General features: G+C 43.1%; 1 protein-coding gene across 13 annotated transcripts in view; it reads left to right on the top strand.

Annotated features, from left to right (window-relative positions):
- The window catches only part of PFKFB2 (6-phosphofructo-2-kinase/fructose-2,6-biphosphatase 2), a 46652-nt gene extending 34809 nt beyond the window's left edge, over positions 1-11843 (top strand). For 7 of the 13 annotated variants that reach the window (XM_054542470.2, XM_054542502.2, XM_024241920.3 and 4 more), the window contains 5 exons: positions 252-356; positions 1109-1238; positions 2014-2076; positions 2335-2399; positions 3031-8639. In XM_054542470.2, coding sequence (XP_054398445.1) covers positions 252-356; positions 1109-1238; positions 2014-2076; positions 2335-2399; positions 3031-3198 — 531 coding nt within the window. In that variant the 3' untranslated portion in view covers positions 3199-8639. 13 annotated transcript variants of the gene reach the window in all.
- Positions 11844-12078: the final 235 nt, after the last annotated feature.

Here is a 12078-nt window from a genome sequence, read left to right as displayed (position 1 = left end):
CCCCAGTAGTAGGAGAATGTGGTAGCTTGAGCTAGAGAAGTTGCCTCCTTCCTGCAGTGGTCCTCACCCGGTGAGTCACAGACACTCTGTGACACTCTGGTCACAGGCAGCTGCAATACATGAAAGGACCCAGCACAGTGCCTGGCATGTACTAAGAAACTAGCATTCTTCGATGTCATCTTCCTTATTTGGGATGGGGCTGGTGTGGTACAGTCTATCTCTTCAAGCCAGCTTCAAGTGGCTTTTTGCAGGGTGTGTGTGAAGAGATGACCTATGCAGAGATTGAGAAACGGTACCCAGAAGAGTTTGCACTTCGAGATCAAGAGAAGTATCTGTATCGATATCCTGGTGGGGAGGTGAGACACCCCTGTCATGTAAAGTAACTGCCTAGACCCTTGCTGAGTGTTTAGCTTTAATTTGGGGGAAGGATTGAATGTGATTTGGAGGGTCTAGGCATCATTTATCTTCCTTCCCTTGGGTCATTTTGGTTTCATTCAGCTTAGACAGTCGAATGCCTCATTAATTGTTAAGATTCCCAGGGATAAGGGTGACAAGGCATCCTCTGTTCAGTATGTTTTAGAATCAACACAATCATTTTTACTTCTTTTTTTCCTTGTACTCTCTCAATCCCACCCCCACATAAGTAAGTGGAGTCACCAAGTAAATATATGGGATAGGAATTATTTCCCTATCATCTTGAGTGTTTTAGGCTATTTCCTTGTCTAAGTAGCTTCCATACTCTAGGGATGTGTGAGGCAAAAGTAAATAAAACTGAATGGCAGAGGTACAGGAAACCCCTAGGAGTCTCTTGTTGTCTCACTGCCTGTATTAATCTGTGGGAAGAAAAAACACACACACAGGTTAAAGTCACACTTCCTCTTCTTAACCTGTAGTTTTCTTGGTCTAAATATTGCTTTTGAAAGATCTGAGTTTTCTCAAGAGATACCAGGGCTGGGGGCAGTTAGCAGGTGATGTAAACTCACTGAGCCTCCAGGAGGAAAGCCAGCTGAGGAAGAAGAAGTGGCCCTTAGTCTCCAAGGTCCAGCCACTAACTTGGCTGCCAGCTTGCACCTGGGCTCCTGCCAGCCTGCCCCATTTCCCTCCACAGTCATACCAGGACCTGGTGCAGCGGCTGGAGCCTGTCATCATGGAGCTGGAACGTCAGGGCAATGTCCTCGTCATCTCCCACCAGGCTGTCATGCGCTGCCTCCTGGCCTACTTCTTGGATAAGGGTGCAGGTGCCTTTGAGGGAGGGGCTGGGAGACACATCCAGGGGGAGAGGGCTGGACTTGCAGTGGCACCAGGATTCCTGGGAAACAGACCTCCCTGTCTCCGCTCAAGTTAGAGTACTTTCTCCAGACAGCAGTGTGGGACTCCCAGCAGCCACTGAGTCAATGACTTGCTGAGTTCACTCTGCTGCTATGAAAGCTTCCAATGGAGAGTGGCTGCTGCTGGTGCTCCTTGATCCTGCCTGGCTCAAGGGCCAGTGTCACGCTAACACTCTTGGCAGCATCAGGACAGTGGCTGAATATTCCCAGCCTGCCACGCAGCCTACTAGGAGGGTGGTATTTTAGGAGCAGCAGTTGTTTCTGGGTAAGGGCAGTAAGAAGGTGCTGTTGCTTTCTTCCATACTTCCCTTCCCAATCTTCGGGAGCTCCTGGAAAGCCTGCATTGTGGACGCTGAGCTCAGCATCCTGAGCTGCTGGGAAGCTGTTGTGGTCAGACCTTATTGGCCTTTGCTGTACCCAGGTGACCCCCTTCCATTGGGCTCTCTGGCTACAGTACTTCTTCCTGTTCTTGCCTGCGTGGAAGGATCTAAGATGGCCTTATTTCCTTCCTTAGCCACTCAGAAGGTTGGGTGGCTTTGTGGTCTGGGGTTTAAGGGAGGAGTTGTACAACTCTAAGAGGTGGTCAGAGTAAGGGAAACTCATTATGAGCTCTGCAGATTCTTTCTAACTTGACCTTACTCCATAATACTAAGAGACTTCCCTCACCTAGTCTTCCTGTTTTCAGATGAGCTACCATACTTGAGATGCCCTCTCCATACCATCTTCAAACTTACTCCTGTGGCCTACGGTAACTATGCACATAGGGGCTGGCGGGAGCTGGGAATCGAGGAAGGTCACAATTTTCTCAGAAGTTTGTCTAGAGTTCAGCTTCATTATCCCTATATACCAGGGAAGCTCCATCAGTGCCTTCTGTTTTGAAAGGGATGTATGCATGACTGTGTGTATTGCAGAATGCGTACATTGCTTCGTGGTATACTTTCCCATCACTAAGGAATTTTCCACTGAACCTTTTTCTTTAAGTCCTCTCTTTCCTCTGTTTTGTCAGGGTGCAAAGTGGAAACAATTAAACTTAACGTGGAGGCTGTGAACACGCACCGTGACAAGCCAACTGTAAGTATTTTCCCACGATGAACACGCCAGTTTCCCTGCCACCTTGAGTCTTTGAAGCTTTGACATCAAGAGTCTGGGGTTTCTTTTATGTACAAAAGGGAAACGGATTCAGAACTTACGTCCAACGTAGTTTGCTATGTCTGAAACTGATGTTGGAATTATTTTTTTTTTTTTAAATTAGTACCCCTTTCATGGATCTTAACCTTGAATGTTGGCTCCTGGAAATTCAATTAAATATGGAAAGTGTTTGGCTGAAGTGAAACGCAAATTACTACCCCCCTCCAACCCCAAGTGTCCCTTTAGAAAGCAGAGTCCAGAGGAGCCTATAAGGTGGGGGTCAAGAGGTGTAGGTTCATTCCTAGGTCTGTCCCTGGTAATCTGTGTGGTCTTCAATAAGCCCCTTCCTTTCTTTGGGTCTTTTTCCTGCTTTGGAATGTTATAGTCAAGGAGCTTCTCCCTTTTAGCTCCCTGATGCTAGGAGGCCAGGCCATGGGCCATGCCCTGTGAGGGACCTGTGTGCAGAGGAGCAGGATTGAGGGAAGCTGTTGTGGTTACAAGTGCATTATTAACCTGTATGAGTGAGCTTTTGGCTTGGCTTTCATTTGTGTGGTGTCACTCCATTTCCAATCAGAACAACTTCCCCAAGAACCAAACCCCTGTAAGGATGAGAAGGAACAGCTTTACGCCTCTGTCCAGTTCGAATACAATAAGGCGTCCAAGAAATTACAGTGTTGGGAGCCGGCCCCTCAAGCCCCTCAGCCCTCTCCGTGCCCAGGACATGCAAGAAGGGGCCGACTAGCCGAAGACCCAAGTCAGCATTCCGGTGGTGTAACTGTGTGTTTCCCTCCAGCCCTGGCCTCCTGCCCTTGTCACTAATCACCAAGGAGTCATTAACTTCCTCCCTCTACCCCCATCCCTGACACTTCACCATTAATCTTAACACAGAACATGAGGTTATGTGTTTATAGGACAACTTAAGCTGTTCTTCAGTTTGAAACATCTTTTCACCCAGGGGCAAGTTAGCAAATTGAGTCTTTTAGGACAGATTCTCAGATGGGATGATCTGGAGGAGGAGGAAAAAGATACACTCCCTTGGGGCTGAGCATGCTCCACACTCTTGGATCTTCTCTCTGTTCCCTGGTATCTTCACTAATGTCCTCGTGTTGGTGAAGTGTTGGGGGGTGGAGGGCGGGTGAGCAGTCAGGGGACAAAAAGTCTATTTTTCCTTCACTTTCATCTCTTCAATGTGTGTTTTCCTCACACTCCTTACTTGACTGCTTTCTTCCCCCACTTTCATGTCCCCTCTGGATTGTCCGGTGTAATGCATGGCATTGTGGTGTCTGTCTAGGAAGGAAGAGGTGATTGGCAAGAGACAAGTCTGGCCCAGTTGATGCTTTCTGCAGTGGGTCTAAATGGATCTGGACTGGAGGAGTCTTTCCTTTCTTTTCTCCCTTCCTCTCCAGCCAGGTCCTGCAAGGGCCAGCCCGGGCTACGGAACATCCACAGAATATTCTGGAGCTTGCAAGTAGACATAGGGTGAGAGTTCTTGCCTCCTTTGTGAGAAACAGTCCTAAGTCTTCGATGCCCTGGGGGAATCTGGCTCTGAGCATGTGGGAAATGTCTTGGTTTTTATTTTTAATTTAGAGTCAGGCCCGGGTCTTTTGAGGTCTGCAGAGTGGGGTTTAGGAGAGTAGGGTGGACTCTAACTCTTGCAGTGCTCTTAGAGAGCAGTCGTATCTTTTCTCCCATGGCTCTCAGGTTCTTTGCCAATCACAGCAACTTTTTCTGCCAAAGCCAGTATCCTCTGGGGCTGTTTAGAAGGGCAGTTAGATTCAGGAGTCACCACTGATGTTTGAGTTGCTCAAGGCAAGAGGCAGAGAAGAGTTCACTAAAACTGCTTATTTTTGAATAATTTCAGCACACTGTCCTTAAGAAGAAAGGAACATCAAAACAAAATAGTTTTTACATGAGCATTTTTTTTTCCCAAATGTGGAAAAGCTTGATGATGAATTTAATCTCTCTCATTGGAGTATTCTTTTGTTCATAAAGAGAAACTATCTCATCTTGATGTCCAGAGAAGTCCTGGGAACCCTGTGGGATCTAGCTCGTAACTGTTTGTATTTCTCTATTCACTTCTGTCATTTCATTTTCTTTGTAGGGTTAAACCGAAAACCTTTAGGGAAGAAATTCTTAGCCCCTTGATGACCATGATGGCTTATTCTCTTTCCCAATTTTGCAGGCAAAATGTACGAATATATGTGTGTTTTTCTGAGAGGCAAGTTTAGGGTTCTCATGGGATTTTAAAAAGAGATAGGTGACTCCCCACCTTAAAGTTATCCGCTGGTCTTTTAGAGGTAACCAGTGAGAAGGAGTTAGCCATTTTCCAAGGGTGTTTTCATTTGGTAATGGAAGACTTTTTGCTGTGGTTCTCATCCAGGAGTATTCCTTAGAATCCCCTTTAGAATTGTTGAATCATAAACATGCCTGTGTCCACCTTACGCTTAATACTGACTCAGAATCTCTGGGATCTGGGTCTGGACATGCATGTATTTAAGTAGCTTCCCGGATGATTCTGATTCATAGCTCGGGTTAAGAACTCCACCTTAGGAAGTTAGGTGGAAAAATACTGGATAGTAGTTTCTCAGACAAAAGTCTCAGCCTAGGAATTCTGAATTCCTCATAGTCCTGAAAGGACAGTTCTTTGGGTTTGATGTTTGAGCAGATCATAATGTTAAATGATATAACCCCCTGGAAGGCAGGCTGCTGTGTTTTAGAGGGTTACTCGAGGTTCTAGTCCCACCTTTAACCCTTTACATTGCTGAGTAATGTGGAACAAATCACTGAATTAAATAATTGTCTCTAGATAGCAGCTGGGGATTTTAAGCACCCTGGAGAGAGGTGCAGACCCTGCAGGGTGATAAAGGTTGTCATCACTGGCAACTGACTCCTGACCCCGAGTCCTTTACTCGTATGTCCCAAGTAGCATACCATAGCCAGCTTCTAAAGGCTGCTTACCTAGATTCTTCTCAAACTTGTGTCCAAGATGTTAAGTAACCTGCTATTCCTGTTTAGTGGTTACATAACATGTACTTAGTGTCTTTGTGGAGCTTTGGGCTGGTGGGGGCAGGGATAGGGGAAAGATACACAGAAGTAGAAGAAAAGGTCCTTGTCCAGAGGAAGGTTATTTTAAGAGACAGGACATGTAGTTTATAACAAATGGACATTTGCAATATAGCAACAGTCTGAGTCTAGAAGTGTTCAACCATCACATCGCTTCTCCTGACTTTTCTGTTGTCCTATGGCTATGAGACTACAAGGATTGGGGGATGGGAATGCCCCCGCCACCACCAATGTGAGAATGAGATATGGTTGGGGAGGCGTGTTTGGCACTTTTACAAGGTTGCATTGTCTACATTTGCTTGGATGGTGGCATCTGTAGCCCAAATGGGCATTCAGTCTTCTGCTGTGAGGTGAGAGTAATTCAGAACTAATGAATGAGAAGAGGGAGCACTTTGATCCGCAGACTTTGGATTAACACTGTACCTACTCTTAGCAAAAGGGGACTTCTCTAACAAGCTAGCATTGTGTTAACCTGTCATTAACCCCAGCATTAGAGACAGGTCACTGGGATGTTCATTCTGGCTCTCAGCCTGCCGTTATTTCCCCACTCTCCCCCGTGCTAGTTCGCTTTCTCCAGAAGAGGAGCTGAGGTGATCTTATCCTCAGATAGGACATGAGAAATTGGAATTTGGCAAGCAAGGGCTTCAGCATCCTTTAGTTTCTAAAGCAAGATCCCTTCAGAGAAGTCCAGCAGGGAGAAGCCAGGAGAATGTAGAATGGAAAAGAGCTCTTACTCCAAATTTTAGAGAAGTTTCAGCTCTGCTTCTCATCTTTTCTCTCCTGGTCTTCTTACTTGAATGTATGTTGGTAGTTTGTATACATTACTATGACTGTGTCTATCACAAGTCCTACAAAATAAAAATGGACTTAAAAGTACTCTCTGCTGAGGCTGTAAGTTTTGTTTTGTGAGAAATAGGTAAAGACATTAGCATTTAATCTACTGGAATAAGCTGGTTGCTGTGGCTTATACCTGTAGTCCCACACACTTGGGAGGCTGAGGCAGGAAAATCACTTGAGACCAGCCTGGGCAATATAGTGAGACCTCACCTCTAAAAAAATTTTTTTTTAATTTACTTGTCTAAAGTGGGGAAAGGGAAATTATTCTGTTTTCTTATTCTTGCTTCAAGTCTATGACAGATTTGAAAGAGAATTCTAAAGCAGATTTAGAGAACCTGCTTCTCTTCTTATCTCCTAATCCCTAAATTGTAATTTAGCTCTTATCTGTATTGTTGTTTTGTTTTGGTAAAGGGATGATTTTTACATTGAGTTTTAAAGTAGAATAAGAAAAGCTTCTAAAAACTTGCATTGTGCTAGGGATCTGCCCTATATCTTTGCCTCTGGTGTTTTGTTGTTGTTGTTATTGTTTGTTTGTTTCCAAAGAAGTTGGAGTTAAGGACACAATATATTTGTACCCCTAGACTGAATAGGTGAGTATTCCATATGAGGATCTGGGTAATCCTCTTTGCAACCCATATTTGGTCTTCAGAGACACTGGCATTTTGAAGAAACATATGATATAACTGTTTGGAAATAAATTCATCTATGTTACTTTTTTTTTTCTTTTTTTTTTTTTGTGAGCAGGAGATCTTAATTGACAGAAACTCATTGGTGGTTGGAGTGGCCAATGGGCAAGGGAAAAAGTATCCAGTAATCAGAAGAATTGTATCTGGGTTATGTAATCTTATGCATATTCCATTGTCTTTGCCAAGCCCAGAAGCCATGTTGTGTTCATTGTTAAGAAATTTGATAGATTTACCCAGCTTTTCTGTGTATTTTGACTTACTGAAAATATGTAACAACTGAGTCAGGTTGCAACACTGGTGGCGTAGAATTGACTTTCCCTGTAGGTGACACAGATATCAGAAGTGTGTCCAGGGATTTAATTTAGACCCATACTGTCCAGGAGATTGTCTCTAGTTGGATCTCTGTGCTGACTGACTAACAGACAGACTTTAGTGTCTGTGTGCTGACTGACAGACTCTAGTAGTGTCTATATGTTGACCAACTGATAGACTAGTAGGATCTGTGTGCTGACTGACTCTAGTAGGATCTGTTTGTCACTGAAAGACTCTAGTAGTGTCTGTGTGCTGACTGATAGATAGACTAGTAAAATCTGGGTGTTGCCTGACTCACGGTCTAGGGTCTGTAAGCTGACAGTCTGGCTGCTTTCTGATTGTACCCATTGAAATGTATGTACATTACGGTAATTCTCTGTCTATTAAATGTGTCTAACAAAGGAAGGAATTAAGCACTCCACATGTTTTCTTTGTAGGGGAGTTCTGTACACTATGATTTTACATAGATATTTCTTATATAGTAGTGGCAAAATTCTCATTATTTTGTACAAGATAAAGGTTATACATCACTTTTATGGTATTTTGTGAACTCAGCTAAGGGAATGCCTGTTCAGAGCCTGGAGCTGTTACCTTTACTTGAAGTCATCTCATCCAGTCCCCTGCTTTAGGGCAGGACTTCAGTTCTGCTGTTCGTTTCTGAAGCTTCTGTGTCCCCAGCTTACCCTGTTCTGGAATGTTGTATTCCATCGGACAGGGCTGCTATTTTTAGTCAGCCATGCATTTGGATTTTACGCTTAATCTAGTAAGTAAAAATGAGAAGAAAATTTGGCATTTAAAAATTGATTTTAAGGGTTGGCAAAAGTATTCTTTCCAGTAAGCCTTTCACTGGATATCTGTGACCAATGTTTACCTACGCAATGTTTTTGTATCTGAATTGCTTATGTACGTTTTTTATTATGTTGACCTAACAAGAAGATCAACTTATGCTGGTATGGTGATAGTTTTGCTATGGCAAAATCAAAGGGCTGATCATACATGGTGCCCTTTGGGAAGGGGGATGGTGTGGGGCTGAGCACCTCTGGGTTGAATGGGAATGGGTCAGATTGGGAAGCCTAGGAATAGAGTTCTGCTGTAGATTTCCTAGGCACTGCTCTGTTGAAATAGGAACATAAGTCTTTAGCAACATTCTCATTTAATCGGGTGACACTGATAACAAAGTATGCCACTCAGATCCATTTAAAGTGTGCATAACTGTATTTGAAATGTGCTTTTGTGTGCGTGTGTGTAGAATGGGTAAATAAAATTGTTGAGTAACTTGAACCTATCAGAAGGCTTCTGGGTTTTTTGTTTAGTATTTTCAGTTGTGTTTCCCATCCCCTCCCCACCCCTAAAACTTTGCCTCATGCTGCACAAGGATTCAGACTCAGACAAGCCAACAGAAGTTCGCATTGTAATTGAAGACCATGGTGTAGCCATGGCTCTCTTCTGCCACCTTCTGGGGAAGATAGGAAGAACATTATGGAAAGCACATGAACTTCAATAGTTGTGTGTACCTGTTGGCACTTAGGCAGGAATTAAGAAACAATTACATTTCACTGCACTGTGCAGTAATTCCCATTAGCAACATGTAACTCATATTATCTATTATAAAGAAAACTTTTGGAGATTTTTTAGCACTTAGTGGACTGTTGTTCCTAAAATGTGATTTGCCCATTTCTAAAGAGATTATGGTCAAGGGTATAAAACAGCATTTAATTTTTTTTGAGACAGGAAATACAGATGGGATTGTTTTACCATTCACATGCCTTATTCCTTGTTACCTTAACAAAGACCACAAGCTCATTAGAAATGCAGAATCCCAGGCCCCATCCCAGACCTCCGGAGTCAGAATCCTCATTTTACCAGGACCACCAGGTGATTCATATGCACATTTAACATTTGAGAACCACTGTTCTAGGGGAAAAATTTCCCACAAGGTAAAATGTTAGATGCCAGTTAATGGGAAGAAGTTGATCTGCTCTGATGACTGGTTTCAGAAGGGACTCATATAACTAAAATAGTAGGGACCCTCCTCAGAAGCCAAGTAGCCCCTGACTACAGTGTCACTTTATTAGCATGGTCTTTTGGCTGACATAGCCTCCACAATCTCCTTCTACCAGAGGGATCCTGACTGCTCCTGCTTCATATCTTGGGTATGTAGCTTATGGTCCAGGTCTGAAAGGAGTGCCTGGTCCAATATGGTCACGGGGTCAGCTCCTCAGGGAAAGAAGACCATGACTACGCCATTCGAGTAGTCAAGGTGTGTGTGTAGGCACGCCAGAGTGTTCATGCATGTGTACGGATGTGGGGATGGGGAGGTTGAGGGAGGAGGGAAGGTAGGGGAAGGATTCTGTTCTACTTTTATGTTCGCTGCTTGGCGGTGCTATAATAGCTTTGTGTCTCTTCCTCTCTGGCTCGTAGGCAGCAGAGACCACACTGGCTGTGCGCAGACACCCCTCCGCAGCGTCCCTCATGTTGCCTTGCTAATGATGTGGATGTTCAGGCCTCACCTCTCCAAACGACTGGGATCTACTGAAAAGTTTGGGATGTCAGCTCCACAGAGGCTAGAACAGGAAGTTAAGTGGGAACTGGACTTTGGGGGCCACCAAAATGAGGCCTGGAGAAACGTCACCATATTTCCTCCCCTCCTGCCTAATGGGAATATCAGTTACACTGAAAAATTTAACTTCCCTGTGCCTCAAAACATTTAGCAACCTGAACCAGTGACTTTTTGTCATCTCTGTGCTGGGTTTGGTCCAAGTTGGTCAATCTCATTCTGTATAGGCATTTAACATCCTACCTGTGACTGTCTGCATCCTTTGCTGGCTCTTTTTTGCCCAAAGTGCAAATGCACTTCTTCAGATTTACTTTTCAAGTGAGAAGGTAAGAGCTGGTCTCTGCCACTGTTCCAGGAGAGCAGGCTAGAGTCTAATATACATATGCTAGCAGTTACCATTTGCCACATTGGAAGCAAGAGACAAATCACCAGGTGAATGGAGGGTCTTCTGAGAAATTCAGTCCCTAAAACATCTCTTCTGCCTTGATAGAAGAACAGTGTCAGTGGCAACCTTTTCATTTAGAGAAGATTTTCTTGTTCCAGGCCCTTCAGGACAGGATCTGACTGCAAGACTCCCCAAAATGGGTACCCATCTTCTAAGTTCCTTTTTGTAGCTATTGTACTTTTGACTTGATGCATGTGCCTGTCATGCATCAAGATGGGGCTGATGTGGTTCTCCCAGGTGGCTGGGAATGTGGGCTAGACAGAAAAGTAGAGTGCCATTTATATCACGTGAGTAAGTCAAGAAAGCTCCTTGAGAATCAGCCCGATCAGGGAGTGTTTTGGCTTCAGAACAGGTGAAAGGAGACACTCCCCTCTGTGGGCTCTGTCACCATGATACAGTCCTTGAGAGAGCTGTGGCTATGACTTGGAGGGCAGTAGTCTCCTGATACCTGCCTCTTGGCCACTGGTCACTATTGTGGTCACTGGTCTCTCATATAAAAGTGAGGGTGGCGTGGTCATGGAGCAGCGCCTCAGTGCGTTAGTCATTCGCTTTTCCTTACAGACAAATCAGATAACTCTTCTCCAGTGATTGTCAAATGTATGAATGTATCTCTGTAAATGTGGTTTTGACATGTCACTGTTACTGAAGGAGAGTATGGAATCCCCACAGGATATTATATCTTGCAAGGAAAGTCTATTTTTTTAAAGAATAGTATGTTTTTAGCTTTACTTTTCTTTCTTTTCCTTTTCACTCAGATGCTCACTTGCTGGGCAAAAGGGTGAGTAGCAAGAAAAGTAACAAAATGTAGCTTTTCTCAAATGGTTCTTTTATACTGTGGATGATACAGGACTCTGTTACCTAAGATGTGATGAGCTGGGCTGCAGGCAGTTCAGCATCCAGCAACTAGGAGCTGCTTTTCTATGTACAAAGCTGCCTTCAGGAAGGCTCCTTACCCTGTAGCAGATGATTTTCATCTGGCTGCCTACCGCATGCTGTACTATAATGATTTTGTTGTGATATGGATTTCTGTCTGCATCAAAAACTGTCTTTTGATGATCAGACAATGTTTATATTTAGTTATTTATTCTATCCATGTAAGGCATTTTTGAGTTTTCATGTCACTGTTTGCATGTATTTAATCAGAATGTAATATAATTTATGTTGTCAGGTTTTTTTTGTTTGGTTGGTTTTTTTTGTAGAAATTTAGGTAGTTAGAGCTTTTAAGTGTAATGTCATATTAACTTAAGTTAAATTTCCAGAATGTAGATATCTGTCTTCTGTAAAAGGAAAATAACGATGTTAAGGGACAGTGAATTTTTTTTGAATACTTTGTTTCTCATTGATTTTTATTGTAAGTGTAAACCAAGAGATGCATTTCTCTGGAGAAATGTTTATCTCCTGGATTAATAAAATCATGCTAAAATATGTGAGTAATATGTATTGCTTTTGTAATAAGAAAATACAATAAAATTATTTTTAATTAAAAATGCAATTAATTTTTAAGATAACACATGAAAAGATAACATTTGGTACATTATACATATGCAAAATATTAATAACATTGTCTAAAATGTGTTTGAAACTAGCTTCTTTAAGATGATTTTCAAATTATTAGATTATATGTATATTTCCAACTAGTGATTTTAACCAGTTCAAGTTCCACCAGCATTTCAAAATGATATCAGTAAGATTGTGACTACCATGCATTACTGACATCCTAGA

This window comes from Pongo abelii, chromosome 1 (genome assembly GCF_028885655.2).
Source record: "Pongo abelii isolate AG06213 chromosome 1, NHGRI_mPonAbe1-v2.0_pri, whole genome shotgun sequence".
Lineage (NCBI taxonomy): Eukaryota > Metazoa > Chordata > Mammalia > Primates > Hominidae > Pongo > Pongo abelii.
Note: the sequence above shows the minus strand (reverse complement) of the source record. Positions and strands in the feature narration are given on the sequence as shown.